This window comes from Dromiciops gliroides, chromosome 1, assembly GCF_019393635.1.
Source record: "Dromiciops gliroides isolate mDroGli1 chromosome 1, mDroGli1.pri, whole genome shotgun sequence".
Taxonomy (NCBI): domain Eukaryota; kingdom Metazoa; phylum Chordata; class Mammalia; order Microbiotheria; family Microbiotheriidae; genus Dromiciops; species Dromiciops gliroides.
Genome location: NC_057861.1, coordinates 458,759,967 through 458,779,087, shown reverse-complemented (window position 1 = coordinate 458,779,087; position 19,121 = coordinate 458,759,967). Strand labels below are relative to the sequence as shown.

The 19,121-nt window shown below is 35.6% G+C and overlaps 1 protein-coding gene across 1 annotated transcript in view; it reads left to right on the top strand.

Moving 5' to 3' along the window:
* Positions 1 to 19,121, top strand: part of TTC37 (tetratricopeptide repeat domain 37) — a 109,984-nt gene that overhangs the window by 77,482 nt on the left and 13,381 nt on the right. Inside the window, 7 exon segments of the mRNA XM_043972254.1 lie at positions 163 to 384; positions 1,984 to 2,056; positions 6,021 to 6,074; positions 6,251 to 6,362; positions 10,134 to 10,262; positions 13,069 to 13,190; positions 16,114 to 16,272. Of these exon segments, the coding sequence (XP_043828189.1) occupies positions 163 to 384; positions 1,984 to 2,056; positions 6,021 to 6,074; positions 6,251 to 6,362; positions 10,134 to 10,262; positions 13,069 to 13,190; positions 16,114 to 16,272 (871 nt within the window).

Genomic DNA, 19,121 nt, shown 5'->3' with positions numbered 1-19,121 from the left:
AGGAGTTTCATCATCCAGAGAAATCAGAGGATTTACTCTGGTGAAACCTATTTAGTAGAAATGCTTTTAGGCAAATTTTCTGACAGATAATTGTCAAACTTCCTAGAAACTGCATACAAGTATCCTGTTTGTTTGTTTCTTTTCTCTTTTCTGAACTTATAGCTCTATCTTAAAGGAACCAACCACCGAAAGTCTTCAAGCACTCTGTGCTCTGGGACTAGCAATGAAGGATGCTACTCTCTCAAAAGCAGCACTTAATGAGTTATTAAAGCATATAAAACAGAAAGATGATAATTATCAGAAGTGCCTTATTACATCAGCTGTTTATGCACTACAAGGTCGAAATGTATCAGTGCAGAGACAAGTGTCTAAAGCTGTCCACAGGTAAAAATCTGTATGAGAACTTTGAATTTTGCTTTCTATAGTTGGCTTTAGTGAATGTGTTAAAATGAAGTAAGTCAAATACAAATGTTAGTAGAAACTAATCTCTTTTAAATGAAAGGCTTACAGCCTTGATGAAGCTTGTTTCTCACCTTCTGACAGAGGTGCACAGTCAGATATAAATTTCCAATCCACAGAAAATGTGGATATTATTTTGCTTGACTATTTATGTTTGTTACAAGGGTTTTGTTTTTGGTTTTGTTTCACGAGGGTAGGGGGTTGTAGGAAAAGAGTCTGACTATGTGACAACCATAGGCAAGTTATTAAGGTGCTCCAGGCTTCTCATTAACACTGTAGACTGCAGATGAATTGTTAGTCTGAATTAGTAGAGGACCCACACTGATGAAATTACATGTCTGAATACTTAACATCTGTCCCAGTAAGTCTATAAACCCTTTTGAGAAAATAACAGTCTACTCTCATATAACCTAGATCAAGAGAAGCCTTTTCACCTGCAGTCTGACCAAGCCAGTACATTGGAGTTACTGCAATTTCCTTTAGTAGCTTAGTTCTTTGCAATCTCTTCTTGCAGATTATTATTTTTTATGTAACTTAAGTTTGGCCTAAAATATGAAACTCTTTGTGATATTTAAGGCAAGTAATTGCTCAGATGTTGAGACAGTATAGTACAGTAGCTATAGAAGCAGTCTTGATTCAGGAAGACTGGGTTCCAATTCTTCCCTCTCTATAAACTGACTGAGGCGACAGTGGGTATGGCACTTAACCCCTCAGTGACACAGGTATCTCTATATAGCCTATAAACTGTAGAAAAAGCTGCTTCCCTTACATGGATAGAGAAGTTTCCCACCCTTTATCTCTCCCCTTTGATGATAGTCATAGGTTAGTTTTAGAGGGACATTATAGAGCCTGTTAACAAATGACCTTTGAGCCCAAAAGAGCCTGAAAAGGACCTGAAATGAAAATGTCTGATCAGAGATTATAAAAGTGTTGTCTGAAAAGAGCTTGCATAAGTGGAGCAGAGAGGTAGAGAGATCTCAGCTGCTCAGAGGGGAGTCAGGGAAAAGGCTGAGATCTTTATGATTTCTAGAGGTTTTCCATCAGGGAGCTTTTTTGGGGGGAGGGGGCAGTGAGGGGAGAGGTGGGGTAGATGTTTGTTGATACAGTAAGCTAGGGAATAAGGTGTTTGGAAAGTCCCCAGTCTCCAGCTGTTGCTCAAGATTGGTCCAGTCTGTAGGCATCTCCAAGTTCATCTAGAATTCACTTCACAGAGGATCACTGGTATGTCCCGCAGTTTGGGGCTTCAGAAGCCTTTCTGATTGGCTAGTTGTTGTGTAACTCTGACAGATTAATGTGGTCATTACAGATCCTGTGTTAACAAGCCATACAACAGCAAATAACTAATGTTTTTCTTGAAAACTAGGAACATCATATTGAGCAAGGAACATGTATTATGAATTAGTTATATACAACTAAAGTATTTTTATACTTAAAGTTCTGAGGTAAATGAAAATTGAAAAATCATTTTGTTTTTGTTATAGATAACTCCATTTTAAACTTTGCTACTTTTGATCTTTTGTATAGTAACCCAGCAGACCCTGCCCTTTGGTCTCTTTTATCCCGAGTGGTTCCTCAGTATACTCCACGAAATGCTCAAGTAAGTTATTTCATAAAGTCTGACCAAAATAGAAATAATAAATGTTATGATATTGAAAGTTATCGTTTTTAAGTAAGTTTTACAACTATTACAGAACAGAGTTAGAAGGGTCATAAATATTTCATCTAGTTCAATCTATACTTGGCTAAGAAGTCTACAACATCAATAGCATGTGTTTATCCAACTTATATTTGAAAACCTCCTTTCAAATGAAAACTACTATTTTCAAAAACAACTCATTCCCCTTTCTTGGTGTTGTTGTTTAGTCATTTTCAGTTATGTCTCACTTTTTGTGACCCCATTTAGGGTTTTCTTGGCAAAGATACTGTAGTGGTTTGCCATTTCCTTCTCCAGCTTATTTTACAGATGAGGAAACTGAGGCAAACTGGTGAAGTAATTTGCCCAGGGGTCACACAGTTAGTAAGTGTCTGAGGCTGGATTTGAATTCAGGTCCTCCAGGACTGGTACTCTATCTACTGTGTTGTGTTGGCCTTGCTACTTCAATTGATCAGTAATTGTGAAAATGCTCTTTATAGTGAATTAAATAAATATCTCTTTCCAAATTGCCCTTTTCAGCCAAGCACAAGTCTAATCCTTCTTCCATGTGATAGCTGATGAAATACTTGAAGATTTTTATTGGTGTGTATCTGTTTTTCTAGGCCAGAAGTTTCCAGTGCTTTCAGTTATTCTTATTTGGCCATTGTCACGTCTTTTATCATTTTGGTTATTCTCCAGAGATCTTTCTAAAATGTGATGCCCAAAACTTAACAGAGTACTGCAAATGTTTGCCCAGGGATGAGTATAGTCAGTGGCACTATAGCCTTTCTTCTCTTGGGTACCATTGCCTCCCGTAATTCATTCGAGGATAACATTTTTTTTGGTTGCCAAACAACATTTCAATTCCTATTAAACATCTAGTCCACTAAGAGGTCTATGACTTTTTTATAAAACTTGTCCATCCATATCATACCCAGCCTGTACCTGTGAAGTTGATTTTATGAACCCCCAGTGTAGGACTTTATGGTTAGAGTTCTAGATTTAGAGTCAGGAAGGTCTGAATTGGAATCTTGCCTTAGACACTTCCTATCTGTGTGACCCTAGGCCAGTCCCATAACTGCTCTCAGCCTCATTTTTCCTCATCTGTAAAATGAGGATAATAATAGCACTTGGCTCACAGGGTTGTTTGGGGTCCAAATATTTTGAAAATCTTAAAACACTACATAAATGTGTAAGATGATAAGATGGTACCTATTCGTTTCAATTGATTAAATCCTCGTCTTAGCTTTTAAGATCTTTTTGGGGGTTTGACTTTGTTATATCCAGGGTTAGCTATCCCCTCTCAACCTCATTCCATTGGCCATTTGACAGATGTGCTGTCCATTGATCCATATAATAGATAAAATGTCCAATGACTAAGGATAGATCCTGAGGCACTCCAATAGACTTCTCCTTTCAAGTTGTTACTGATCCATTAATGATTACTCTTTGCTTCTGGTCATTCAACCAGTTTCTGAATCCATATAACTGTACTGTTGTCTAGGTGACATTTCTCAATTTTGTCTACAAATACTTATCATAATACAAAAAATTAATTTGGGTTAATGGGACATCTCTTATATCTGGTCTGAGCACCACATCTTTAGAAAGGATATTGATGAACTATCAAGAGTACAGAGGGAAGATGATGGGAGGGTCAAAGAATGGTTGAAGGTGCTTAACCTGGAGAAGAGAAGAACTGACTGAGCAATCTTGGGGCAGCTGAAAGACATCTTCAAGGATGTAAAGGGGTCTGTCTGTCAGTGGAAGAGGGCCTAGACTGGGTGGTGTTGTTCCCAGAGAGGAGAACAGAATGGAAAATACAAAGAAGCTTTTTAAGGCTTGATTTAATGAGAGGGTTTCTGATAAAGCAGGGCCCCAAAAGGAGAATTAATTGCCTTAGTAATGTCCTCACTAAAGGCCTTTAGGAACAATCTGCAGGATGCCTTGTCAGGTATTTTGTGGAAAGATTCTTACTCAGGAATAAGTTAAGCTAGATGGTTGCTGAGGTCTCTTCCAACTCAAATTCTTTGAGTCATATATTTTATGATTCATTCGATAAATAAATTCTTTTTCTCTAAATACCTATTATTAGTTGCGTAGGACTTCCAAGGACAGTGAGGTATGAACACTCCTCACGATAATGAGATGTTATCCCTATTTTAACCATGCAATATATGCTTTTGCTATATGAAATATAACTTTATTTAGAGATCTCAAGAAGGCAAATTATTATCAAAGCACAAGTGGTGTCTGCATATGAGAAAACAATAAAAAAATCCACAAATAGTAGAAAAATAGTCAAGTGAAACTTTGTCCATACATGGAGAATGTGTTTCATAGGATCATAGATTTGAATCTGGAAATTTAAGCACATATTTTTCTGTCGTTTCCCTAGGAAATACTACTCCTGCCACTTAAAATCAATACTTTACTATATATCTTCCTTCTGTTTCAACTGAAAAGCATTCTGGTGATTGACTGAAAAGATATGTAATAGTACTTCGTTTGGATTTATAGTTGACTTACATGATCTAGATTAGAAGCTATTCTATGCTATAATTTATTTAATTTTTGGATTAAAAAACTGAAAAAGAGCTTAATGGTATTTGAAGAGCATTGGACTGACTTTGCTAAAATTTGAAGTTTTTATAAATAATTTACAGAATAGGGAGCAAATATTTTTTTTTCTGTTTATTTTTAATTGGAAAAATATCACATCAAGTCCACAAACATTTATAAGCACCCTACCATATGCTCAGCATTCTGAGTAATGGGAATATTAAGAAAGGCCAAAAGATAGTCCTGTTTTCCAGGTGCAAATAACCATCTATAAACAAGAAGTATACAGATAAATTGGGGGTAGGTAATATTATGGGAGATCAGGAAAAGCTTCTTTTGTGAAAGGGAGGGGGTATTTTAGCTGGGACTTGAAGGAAGCTAAGGAGACCAAGAGGCAGAGATGAGGCAGAGTTAGAGAGTTTCAGGCATGGTGAAATTAATCTCTTAGGTCCCTTGCACTTGTAAATCTGTGATACTATGCTTTATGAGAGGACATGAGTAAAAATTAAGGACATGAGTAAAAATCAAGGGATGAGAAGACATGAGTAAAGATTGTATGGGATGAGAAGGCCCAGAGGTGGAGATGAGGAAGGAAAGAATTCCAGGCATGAGTGACTGAGAGGATGGAAATGCCCTCCACTGCAATAGGAAATTTAGAAAGAGAGAGAGAGCTTTGAGTTTAAGATGCTGTGCCCAATTCAAGACTATCCGGTAGGCAGTTGGAGATGGGGGATACTTGAGAATAATTACTGTCTTAGTTATTTTTAGTTGATACCAAATCATTATGGCTTAAAAAAACATGTTGCATCATTACAACTTAAATTAATGAGAAATGCAGTAGTTAGATACTAACAATAATAATGGGTTTCCATAAATAAATCAAGAATTTGGGGGTTGGATGAGTGGGGAAAATCCTAATTTTCCAAATCAGTAATGAAAAAGTATTGTTTTGTTTTTCTGGGACTTAACATATTTGTGGCAAGGGAAGACTTCTCAGTGAGAAGGGAACCAGTGTTGTAGGTTAGTAGGTAGTGGTAGATAAGCCCCAAGAAAGGTCTAATAATAAAACATGTTTTTCCCCTAAAATGCACAGAAAACAAGAAGTATAGAGAGGACCTTAAATTATATAAAGCAGTTTTGTCAATATCCTTCATGCATTTTTATATAGCGTGTATATAATATACATAAATGTGTATGGTTTCATATATTAAAAGTGTCTTAAGTATCTTGTACTTTTTTGTAGAAATGCTTGTATTTAATGATTAATTTCATAGGAAAAAATTAAAAAGAATTTTAAAGATGTCTCAATTGTATGTACAATTTATGCAACAATCAAAATGTAATTGTTCAATATGATATATTTCAGGGTGGAGCTGTAGCTGGAAATGTGGCTCATATACTTGACTCAAATCATGGAAAGGTTGGTTTTCCCCTTGTTGCAAAGAGATATTACACCATAATATAAATCATGTTAATATAAGAGAATTAGATGATTTTCAAATGGGATCTAACATCATCAACATGTTGCCCTGGTAGTTTTTGAGAGACATGAAATCATAAAAGTAGATTATTTAACACTTCTTTTTCATTATACAGAAGGCCTTACTGTATACTGCAGTCAATCAGTTGGCAATGGGAAGCAATTCAGCAGAAGATGGAAAAAATGATCCACTTAAGACCATTCAGAAGGCAGTTCTATTATCTCCAGGTGAATAACATAAAAATTATATAACTAATAATGGCATTTTTAATAATTCAGAGTCCAGGGTTACAAGGGACTTTATGAAATTTTTTTCCCCTAATATTTTATCTCATTATTTGTTTATATGCAAATGGTACTGATAATTAAAAATGTTTTTTATCTCTTCATTAAAACAGACTTACTAGAACCTGTGCTTAGAAATATATTTTGTTAGCAGCTGTTGAAAAGTGAATTTTATTTTTAAAATATTAGTTTTATTTGGAGTACATAGAATAACTGTAAATCAGATGAGTTGTTTCTCCCCTCCCCATTATATTAATGAGGTTTTATTATAGATATTAAGTTGTTTTCTTTGTGTTTAATCATAATGGGACAGGGGTGGGGCAGCGGCGGTTAGCCCCTTGAAGGAAAAGATTATCAGTTTGGGTTGTTTTTTTGTTTTTTTTTTTTTGAGGGGCAATGGGGGTTAAGTGACTTGCCCAGGGTCACACAGCTAGTAAGTGTCAAGTGTCTGAGGCGGATTTGAACTCAGGTACTCCTGAATCCAGGGCGGTGCTTTATCCACTGTGCACCCTAGCTGCCCCCAGTTTGTGTTTTAAAAAAATTTATACAAGCAGCTATTTGTGTGCAGACTATGGTTAGTGACGATGATGTAAGGTTCACGAGAGCTTTCAGTTGTTTGTGCCAATGAGTGCCCGCTTTATACTCTGTGATACTCTAATCTTGATCAGCATTTTCATAGTAATTTGTTTAGAGGAACAGAATTTAGAGCTAGAGAAATATGAAGATCCTCTAGTCCTACTTCTTTTATTTGACAGGTGTGGAAATTGAGCTCCAGAGAGGTTAAGTGGAGTCACTTAACAAAGGTCATTTGACCAGTGTTCTTTTACTGTGTCATGTTGTTATACAAGAACATGAACACAAAGGTAGACCATTGCAATTATAATGGGAAATGGGAAAGGAACAAGCACTTATTAAGTACTTACTATATGTCAGGCACTATGCTAAACGCTTTACATATATTCTCATTTGATCTTCATAACTGTCCTGTGATGTAGATACTATTTTCATTTTACAGTTGAGGAAACTAAGGCAGACAGAAATTAAGTGACTTGCCCAGGGTCACACAGCTAGTAAGTACCTGAGGCTGGATTTGAACTTGGGTCTGTCTGATTCAGGCCCAGCACTCTATCTCGTGGGCGAAACAACTGTCCTCTGAGACAATAATAATCATTCAGGTTTGGCTCTCCAGGAAAAGAGATGAGGAAACCCACTGGAAACCTTGGAGACGTGGGGTACTCTTGAATAGTTTAGAGTGGTATTATTGATTCATGTTTCCTTCTTTTTTTTTTTTTTTGAAGAATGACAGACCATGGCTAGTCTGTTTTTGACTATAGCAAATGTATCTGTTTTCTATAGAAAGTGGATAATAGGGTAGTAAGACAGATAAATTTGAGGAGGCAGATGTTTGCACTATTTTTTTGAATTGAACAGTCAGTTACAATATTCTAGTCACTTAAATGGTAGGATTTATCATTTCCATTTCTGGCTGTTTAGAACTATGTGGGTGAACCCTTAACAGAATTTTTCCAAAGGAATTGACATTGCTTTATCAGGTGTCAGGGGAGATTCAAGATTCACGCCTTTGCCTTGTTGGGCTAAATCTGAGAAACATGTGGCTTTGCTGAGAACCTCTCAGGGGTCATATCATCTAATCTCTGTTTTTACAGATGAGGAAAATTGAGCTCCAGGGCATTGAAGTGACTTTCATGGTCACTCTGCTAGTCCCAAGTCCCAAGTGGAGTTTGAGCCTCTGTTTTCTCATCCTAGTACTGATCCTCACGCTGCCTTCAGAGGATGGGTGTTTACATTCTGACTTCACTCACTTACCAGAGAAGCACAAGGGAAAGGGCGCCTACATATAGAACTCACAAATCTAGTATTAAATCTTAGATCAATAGTTATTCAGTATCCATTTGTTAAGCACTTGGTTTGTGATGGTCACTAGTGCCTTTTGGGTATACAAAGATAAACATGAAGCAGCCCTTGTCCTCAAAGAACTTACGTTCTAGGAGGGGGAGGCAACATGTATGTAAAATAAACTGTAGACAAAATAAATATAAAGCACTTGGATGGGTGGGAGTGGGGGCACTCCAGCTGTTTTGGTCAGAAAAAAACTTTATCGTGGGTTCAATCTCATCACTGTCATTTAATATTCATAAGCCTTCGGTAGCTAGGTGGCACAGTGAATAAAGCACTGGCCCTGGATTCAGGAGGACCTGAGTTCAAATTCAGCCTCAGACACTTAACACTTACTAGCTGTGTGACCTTGGGCAAGTCACTTAAACCCTCATTACCTTGACCTCCCGATCCCCAAATTAGTCAGTAAGCCCCTCTATTAAAGTACCTGCTTTCTATCACTAGGGATACAAAGAAAGCAAAAGACATTCCCTGCCTTTCAAGGATCTCACAATCTAATGGGGGAAGTGAAGTCAGCCTCTGAAAAGAAGCTAAAAAAGAGGTGTCAATGGTAAGGGGAGGTACTAGGCATTGTTAGGACATGATGAAATCCTGCAGTCAGGTTGGAAACAGTGCCCTCTTTAAATAGGGGATGAGGGAGGAGCTCACCAGTATTCATGTTTCACCCTCTCCAAAACCACATGGGAGAGGGTGGTGATGAGTATCAGAGTTGATATGACTTTTAATGATGATGTTTTCTGAGACCATGATGAAGTCCAGGAGAGCATCCAGGTGGGACATGATGGGAACTTGAGAATTTTATGGCCCTGGTATCCTCTGTGTTTTAGTACAGTTCCTGGCACTTAATAAATACTAGTTGACCAACTGATTTGGCCTCCTTCTGGTTTTCATCTTCTTCAGCAGCTAAAATAAGAGGCTAGACTGAACCCAAGATCATAGACTTAGGACTGGAAAGGATTGTAGAGGCCACTGAGTCCAAAACCCTTATTTTTAGATGGGGAAACTGAGGCACAAAGAGTTTAAATTAGTTGCCCAGGGTCACACAACTAGTAATTGAGGCTGAGTTCAGCTGTAGTGACCTGTTTTAGGGCACTTCCAATTGATCTTCAGTTCGTGTTTTTCCTCTAGTAGCTTATTTCCCCATATTACATCATCATTTCTGGGACTTGACCTTACACAGTGTCAGGGCTTGTAAAAAGTGCTTAATAAATACTTGTTGAATTGAATTACTAATTCATATTTGAGGATATTGTTACTGAGTCACTATCGTTAAGACTTATACTTTATTTTCCCAGTAAAGGTGGTTAATTTTTCTTGACCTACCCACACTTTTTTTTTAATGGCCTGGTTATGTAAGTATGGATCTGTAGGACAGATGGTTAGAATTAGGAGTGATAATCAGGAAATAGATAAAAACTACTTGACTCATATTTGACACCTTTATCTTGACTTTGGCCTCATAAGCATAGTACACTAATTCATCTAACAAAACTATTGATACAGAGACTTACAGGAGAACTTTTTAAGATGTTCTCATTCCTTTTGTAGGAATGAATAAATTATGAGTAAATTATAAAATGGATGAGTAAATCTTGAGAGGTGAATGCTAGGATTTCTCCTTTTGATTTTTGTCAATATTGTAACCTTGATTAGTCAAAATTCCTTTGTCACTGAAATCTTCACTCAGGATTTTCAGGGGCTAAAAACTTTACAAGTATAGTGCCTTTTTAGCAGTTCTTCATAGAGTATATTGGCATATTAATGAAGTTTATGCTTTATTATGGTTTCTGTTTTTAGATGATCCTGCAGTCTGGGCAGGGCTTATGGCAGCCTGTTATGCTGACAATACATTGGCTCTCTTAAATAACACGCAGCCAAAGAGGACAGAGCTAGACATAGCACTGTTAACCACTATTTCTGCTACAGGTAAGTGAAAAAACTTTTAAAAAAACTTTTTAGTTAAAAAACTTATAGATTGAACTTTATTCAGTCTCTTTAGGTATTTTAAGTATAAAGAAATAAATGTTTATTTTGGAATATTTCTATTATGTAAAATTAATTTCTTAAAGAGTTTTAGTTAATAATAGTTGTTGGACGTTCTGTCTTTAAACTTAAAAAGAACCAAACAGCCTCTACCTATGTTAGGAAACAAATTTATTCTATCCACGATAATATGGCCTAAATAAGTGTTTTAGTAGTTTGACAGGTCTTGTTTTGGGTTGTATAAGTTAGCAAAATTATTTAGATATCAGGATTAAAAAAAGAAGAAACTATTAGCAACAAACAGGTGGATCCATGTCCAAACATAGGGTTTTTGAACATCTTTGGAGTTTTTATCTAGTTGATCTAAAACAGATATAGTTAATAATGTGCTGGGGTGAAATTCTTAAGTGGCAGAAACAGCAAATGTCTTTTGCTTTTCTTCTTGTTTTGATATTTTGAATCCTTCAGTCTGATACTCATGATAGAAACTTATTTTTGTTTGTGTTGTTTTGTATTTATAAACTCTCTTTTAGCATTGGAAATGAATTACTCTGTTATTTAATTCAGCAGTAGTTTTTCTTTTATCCCTAGGTGATCTGTAATTTATTTGTCAGTGTCAACCTTCTGTCATTTTCTATTTCTTTTTGGCTATCAGTGATAGCCAGCTGATTGCAGATAGCGCCCTTAATGGCACTTACAATGTCTGTCTTTAGAGACAATTGTAACACTTGACAAAACAAAGAGCCAAATGCAGAATTGAATTCAGAATTACCAAAAATAAGTAATATGGTTGTTGGGTTTTTTTGGTTTTGTTGTATTTGATAAATTTTGATTAAATTTGATAATTAAAATTTTTATTTAAAAAATTGGATATCTACTTTAGTACAACATAGCTTTAAGTGTCTTTTTTATTTTTATTTTTTGCTTTAAGTGTCTTTAATACTGGAACTTTGATATTTTTTTCCTCACCCTTATGATTACTTACATTACACTAAAGAATTTTTACCATTTATTATGGGGTCCTAACAACTCAGTTTGCTGGTTTTCAAATGAAATTTTTAGAGATGTCTTGAGTTCTCAAATATATACTGGAAACCCTTAGCAATTCAGTATTAATCAGTGAACAGGGACTCAAACCTTATTATATGCAAGAAAGGTGGAGCCAGTACAGCTGTCTTGTAGTGGATAGAACACTGTGGCTTTTTAATTCAGAGAGACCTGAGTTCAGATCCTATTTGTGGCACTTATTAGCTGTTTCATCCTTCACAAGTCACCTAACCTCCTTGTGTCTCAGGTAACTCCCTAGGATTTACCTATTAAGTCATCTACATATTTTAGTCTCTTGGTAGAGGAAGTTTCTATACCAAGAGTTCCCCATACTGATGAAATCATGAAGCCTTTTCAGATTTATGTTCTATATACAAGTCCCTGTTGTAATGTAATATGAATCTGGTCTGCTCTTTACTCTAATGACCCTTTCCAGATTAGTGGTTTAAGATCTTCCTTCTTGGCTATTTCTTTAACCATCAGAGGGACAAAGTATTATCCAGTGCTTTAATCCTTTGGTATTCTTAGGCAGGTATTCAGTACACTGGATTAGGAAAGGATTAAGAAGAAGATACAGGAGTAGCATAGTATCAGAATAGAAACCTGTGGTGGGTTGGGGGATTAAAAAAAGAGTTACACCCACCCGAATTGATCTAGCAGTGCTTTTATTGAAAGTGAAGTTTTATCCTGGGTAGGTGAAGGGAGTCAAATGCTTCAGTCTAGAGCGTGTAAACCCCAGTGATGATGAGTCCAGTTAAGTTAAAAAATAGGAACTGGAAGAACTCCTTTGGTGCCGGGGCTAGCATCAGATATTCAGTCACTCTAGTTGTCTCACTGGCCCTCCATCAAGATCTTAAAGCTATTTTAATGCAGTTCACTTCAACATATGTTTAAATCCTTACTGTGTTTCAGGCATCATGGTAGACCCTGGGGATTCAGACAAAAATGAAACAACCCCTGTCCTAAAGGAACTTCCGCTCTGCTGGGGTAGGGTGGGGATGGGTAGTTTTTCACTATTCAACTGTATTTCCTTTCAGATTGATTATGGATTCTGCAGTTCCTAGTATAATTAGGTAGAAACTATGATGTAGTTTTATGTAAAAGGTACAGATAGTATAGGGTAGACCCCAAATCCTTATTTGTCAAGTATCATATAAATTTGTGTGAGACTTTGATATCACAGGCATTTTTCAAACTTAAGGTAATTTAAATATAAGATGTTTCTTATTCTCACTTATTTTTTAGGGAGTCTCTCTGATAGTATTTAACATCTGTTTACTCCTTAGCTTTCTAGGGTGTTAGAAATTAGAGACCAAAGAGAATCACACCATGAAATTATTTTTTGCTTTATCAGCAAGGATGGCCATAGGATGAGTCTGGATTCAGTCAGTTGTACAGGCATTTCCTGAATCAGTTATCCAAATAGAAAGGCATTCAAGTATCTTAGGTGAGAATTATTGAGTAGGGCTTTGTTGTATGTTCAGGTCTGCACTGTTGTTGCCTTCCAACCACATATGGCATTCCCAAACCTTTGACATTCTTAGCTTTTGACTGTAAGGGCTCTCATTTTTGGGGCAGGAAGTATTCTTCCCTATTATTACATTTCCATATTGATAATATTGGATAAGTTTTAGCAGCTTATTAATTTTGCATAAACATAAGTTAAAATTGAAAAGAAAAATAAACATGTTTTTATTTACAGTCAAAGAAAAAGACCTTCCTGAAAGCTTCATTCAGAGTATTGAAAAGTGGTCTCTTTGTCAAGCTCTCACCGGTTTAATAGAAAAAGGGAAAATTTCAGAAGCTGAGGCCCTCTGCACTAAGGTACTGTGATAGGCTAAAACGAAATGATTTCTCAACACTTGAAATACTTGGAGAAGAGCATACTCTATAAGTATTGTTTCTACTTTTAGAATAAAACCTCAGTGGAGGAAATATGGTACGGTGGTAAGGACACTGCACTGGGGGGTCTAGAGACCATTTGGAAAAGATTTTGAAATCAGGGGTACTCTGCCATTAAGAAGGAAGGTCTCATTAGTATCTCCCTAGCACAGTGAACAAGACAATATTTTTACTTTTGATGGCTTCCCCACACTATGTCATTTGCTATGTTAATGGATTCCTTTGTGATCTTGGCCCCTCCCTTGTTAGCTGAGATAGCACCTAAAGACTTTGAGAAAGTTACTTAAGCTTCTGGGGATGAAAAAGGATTTTTTGAGATAATTGTAATGTTAGGTTCTGTTTGTAAAAACTTTAACCTTTTTACTTTACCCCATTCATACATCTACTCACAAGTGCTTAATTCTAATAGATGGGTTGAGTGATCTGTGTACTCACTCTCATGCCCAACACAGATTGCCACTCTTCCTAATAATGAACCACTTTAGGATTTCTGTAGCCATGAAATGAATATCTTGCTATCTAACCTTCGATCAAAGCTTTTCCACACTATCTAGAACACACAGCTTGGGTCATAGACACAGAATACCACCAGGACAGTATGCAAAGCATTTCTAGACTGGCAAAATTTTATCAAAGCTTTACTATTACACTATTGACTCTAATAAAGGATAATTGATGTGTTCTTGTCATTAGAATCTTAAAATCTCATGTTAGAACAGGAAGAAGTAGTGTAAGAGGGTGAAGAAAATGTATCATTTTTATACTTCTTGATTCTTGACATTCATTTTTGCTAACTTTGAATCTCCCCTCTGATGGGAAGAAAGGGAAAAAGAGCTGCTTAAAGAAAAATAATTTAGTAATATAGTATGTTCCATTATGGTAGGGTGGTTTTTAGTTACATTTTTCCTTTTATAGTTAGTTTAGCTTTTTACCTCCTGACTATTTTTCTAGAGCTTAGCTGAGGTCATAAATCAAAGTGTTAAGTCAAATTTAGTTATGTTAGAAAAATGAAGGAACAGTTTGAAAATTACAATTTTTCAGGATTACCTGAAGCTTTTGTAATTGTCAGTTACTTGGTAAGAATGGGATAATTTTTTTTTTTCTAACCAAAATTATTCCTTAACTATTTTTCAACTTGAGTTAAATTTTCATACTTTGATGTTAGTGGGTTAAAATCAAAACTAATGAGACTAAGATTATGAGTTTGAAACCCATGTAAGATTATTAATTTTATTCAAATTTAATATGATCATCAGATAGACTTGGTTATTAGCCTGATGTTCCAAAAGTTCATGTACTTAATTGATTGTTGGAACTTAGAATCTTTTTTTTTCCATTAAAGCAGTATTATAAATGGTCAGTAGGTTTCCAAGCTTATATACCTCATAATACAGCTGAAGTACAGTAGTCAACTATCCTTCCGTGCTAGGAACAGGGGTGTCTGTGGTATGGAGAGGAAGAAAGAGGAAGGGAAAGGACAAGGAATGTATTCCAACATTTTCTGGGTTCACCCAGAAATTGGATAGTTGTCTTTGATGTTGACCCTTTCTTGTTTACTATATTCTGTACTGCCTTAAGCTTCTAATGCGAACATCCTGCTCAGTTGATACTTCAGAATTATCCCCCCTATATGCCCCTCCTCCCCCAAAATTATCTACCTACCTTCTCCTTCCTAAATGGAATGGGAAGGACACTCAGTGTAGGTGACCCTGGGCTTTAATTATGCCTTTGACCCTCACTAGTTGCCCAGTAAGGCATAAGTCACTTCAACTCCCTGAATTCTAATTTGCTTATCTGTATAATGGGAATAAGTAATGTAGTTCAACCTCACAAGGTTTTTATTTATATCAAATCAAACATAATATATAAGTACTTTTCTAAACCCAAAACATTATGTAAATATCAACTGTTACTATTTTTATTCACTTACAATAGGTCATTAAGAAGACCACCATCTTTCCCTCTTTTTTTCTCTTTTAATACTCCAGTGCCTAGTCGAACCAATTCACACTAAGGACTGATGGCGCCTTCTTATTCTTCTAGCAGTGTTTGTATTATTTAAAATGACCCATCAAATCTTTTTATTTTGGTGGGATTTCAGACAGTGGAACAAAAAAGTGAAAAATTTTAGATTGTTTGGAGAAAGATATTTTAGGGCAAGAACCATTTATGGAGGCCAGGCCTTTCTTGGGAGTTAGGTTAAGCGGTGTTTGTTTCTTCTTAAAATTTCTTTTCTTTCTGCAGTACTAAACCCATAGATAGATGCTCCAAAGCTTTTTTTTTTATCCTCCCTAATTAAAAAAAAATTTTTGTCGTTTTTTTCCCTCCTTTCTTCCTGAGCTGGAAGAATGAGATGCAGGCTTTTTGAATGTATGGACTTTATGCCAGGCATTTATTTATAAGCTGGATACCATCCATATGTGCTTTTACAAGGAAATCCAAAGTCAATACAAATCCATTGCCACTGTTGAAAATATAGCTGATGTCTGTATCGTTTTTGTCATCTTCATACATGAAATATGTAATTCGATATTTGGGGTTAGAATTTGTATTTCAGGGTGAGTGACTAAAAAATATAGATTAATTTGACTAGCAAGTAGTAAATTAGATGGTATGTTCTGTATTATGTCTGAAGTTTCTATATTAACCATACTATAGCAGATTTAATGGCTTACTTTTAAAGAATGAATATACTTCCATTATTTTATTCACTAAACTACATTCTTTCAGAATTTTTTCCTTACTTGGGAAAGTAGCTTAATGATTTTCTTTTTCTATTTGGAATTTAAGAAGTTGTTCAATGTCCTTCTGATTTTGGTTTTATTTATTTATTTTTCTTTTTTAGCATTTAAAAAGTAACCATGACCAACCAGCAGTATTCCTGCTTTTAAGGCAAATTCAGTGTAAACCTCTACTGCAGGTGCAGAAACATCTTCCAGATGCTGTCCTGGAAGAGCTGCAAAAAACAGTTGTGTCCAATTCAACATCTTTTTCAGCTTGGCAGGTAAATTATTTTCTCTTTTTTCTGGCTTTAATTAGACATCTTAGAATACCTAAGAAAGTGGTAAGATTAAAGGGGTATTACATTCTTAATTAACTTTGTCAAGTCACTTAAACTTACTGTATGGTCTAATGCTAAAATAAAGGAAAAAAAATTGAAGCCAGAAGATTAAAGAAGTTGGTTCTCATTCTAGCTCTGTCACTATTTGAGTACTTTGCCTCTCTGGATTTCTTTGTGTATGTGTGTTTTTTTTTAAATATATAATTAAAAGGTTAGATTAGTTAATACTTGACCTCCCTTTCCAGGTCAGTTGTTTTATGTTTTGTGACTCTAAAACTTGCTCACTTTTTAATGAGTGATTGTCCTATAGAATGCACTGCATATGTAAGTATATCTTCCCAATAGATAGTGCTATTTCCATGTGACTTTTTAACTATACTGTTGCTAAATCCATTCAGAGCCCTACAGGTTGCTATGGCAATCTTTCAATTTCTTTTTTTTTTGGGGGGGGGGGAGGCATTTGGGGTTAAATGACTTGCCCAGGGTCACACAGCTAGTAAGTATTAAGTGTCTGAGACCGGATTTGAACTCAGGTACTCCTGACTCCAGGGCCGGTGCTCTATCCACTGCGCCACCTAGCTGCTCCTATCTTTCAATTTCTAAAAGTCATAAGAACAGCTGAAAAAAGTAGAAGTATCAGGTAAGTCTTAATTTCAGCCCCACCAAAAGGGTTAAGAAATCCAAGAGTGGGAGGAAACATGGTAGAAAACATTTGGGTGAAGATCAGTGAATTCAGAAATAGAAACATTTTTGCCATTGGAGTTCATTTCATGTGACATAGAACAAGCGTTGTGGAAATGGTTATAGTCTGGCACAGAGATATGATATAGTAGTTATATGGAACGTAAGTTATTCACATGTCTATTGGAATTTTCTATTTCTGCCAAAGGCAGAATTTCTTGACTTATCTTAAGGGAAAATTTTTTACCAACAAGGAGGAACTGGTTGCTAAGATGGCAGTGATTGCTATTTAGGGGCAAGTGACCCATTCCAATTTAAAATTTGTGATAAAGAAAGTTAGATGTAGTCTGATGATGAACCCTAGATTTAGAGAAGAGCACTTTTCAAAAGATTCAGAAGAAGCAAAGGTAGGATCCCATGAACTAAAATTCTACAGGGAAAGTCATCCCAAGAGAAACTTTCTTCTGATTTTATGAGGATACCAGAAGAGCATTTGGACTGCTCATCCATCAGTTAGCTCTCATCCTTGCCATATGATCAGCCTATCTTCATACGGAATCATGCTAATGACATCTTTTTATTCTCTGGCTTCTTCAGACTTCATTATTTGTTAGGTGTTGTGCCGAGTGGGCCAAAAATCACAAAGGGGCTTCAATATTTAATAACTATTTTTTGTTTTTAATTTAAAATACCATAATCCTATATATGGTATATATAGAACATTAATCTACATTATGTGTGAGAAATCAAATCTGGTAAATGGCAAAAAATACAAAATACTTTTCAAAAAGTTATTAAAACATCATCACTTGGGACAGCTAGGTGGCACAGTGGATAAAGCACAGGCCCTGGATCAGGAAGACCTGAGTTCAAATCTGGCCTCAGACACCTGACACTTGCTAGCTGTGTGACCCTGGGCAAGTCACTTAACCCCTGTTGCCCTGGGAAAAACAAAACAAAACAAAACATCATGACTTTTGGCCCACCTGTACTTCTCTGTTGCCTTATGTGCAATACTTATTTTCAGTTCTTTGGAGACTATTATGTTCCATATCTCAGCCATATGATTGCACTGATAGAATGATGGGATTAAAAAGAAAGGCCTTTGTTTCCGAAAAAAGTTTGGGGTTATTAAAAGAACTTTGCAATTTCTTAAAGGCATTCCAGTCTGTTCTCTTCCTCTTGTTTAATTCTAGGCTAAACTCATTGTAAGCAGTTTAAAAGTATTCAATTATTAGTAGTGAAAGTACTCTTGGCACCTTCTTTAGCAACCATATAAGTTTAGGTAATTATCTTACTGGGTGATATTAATGCTTTTAAAGGTATCTCCTTTATTATTTCCGTTTTGAGATAGCTCTGGTTGCTAAGCATGGGGAAAGTGTATAATAATCCAGGATTGTGTGAAGGTCAAACATGTTTAAGGTACTTTGTAGACTTTAAAGTGCTATATGAACATCAATTATTATTATGTTATTTGTTAAAGTACATTTAACTATTAAGCTATATATTTCACTATATATTAATTGATACTTCAGACTAAACTGAATTTGCTTAAAACTTTGTTGTAGTTAATTTAACCAAAAGAAAGTAATTATTGTTCTTGTTATTTGTCCTTTTTTTCCAAACATCAGAAATATTTAGGGGATTTTGATACAGATTTTTTTATTTGCTTGCAGATTTTTTTACACTTTCATTCCAATCTTTAACTTTTGCTTGCTTATAGTATCACTGAAACAGTGTTAAAACTGTATTATTAAAGTTAAATCTAATAGGCTCTTTTTGATATAATCTTTGCTTGAAAAATGTCAAAGGTATTGTTTACTTTAATTATAGAGTCAGTGTGATGCTCTCAATAGGTTTTCTTAATGTTTTGTAATTGATGATCAGATACTGCAGTAGATGAGCTCTTTTTATTGTTTTCTTTATAGCTGACTTAAAATTTCAGAAGACCCCCTTCCCCCAACTTCAGAGTAAGGAGAGCCAAAGTAGAATGTGAATTTGCGAAATTGAGTAAAGAATCTGCTATTCTCTAGGCCTGTGTTGTGCTTGCAGTATCAATAAAATCTATCATTTAATAAAATCGAGCTACTCCAAAGGTGTAATGAAATTGT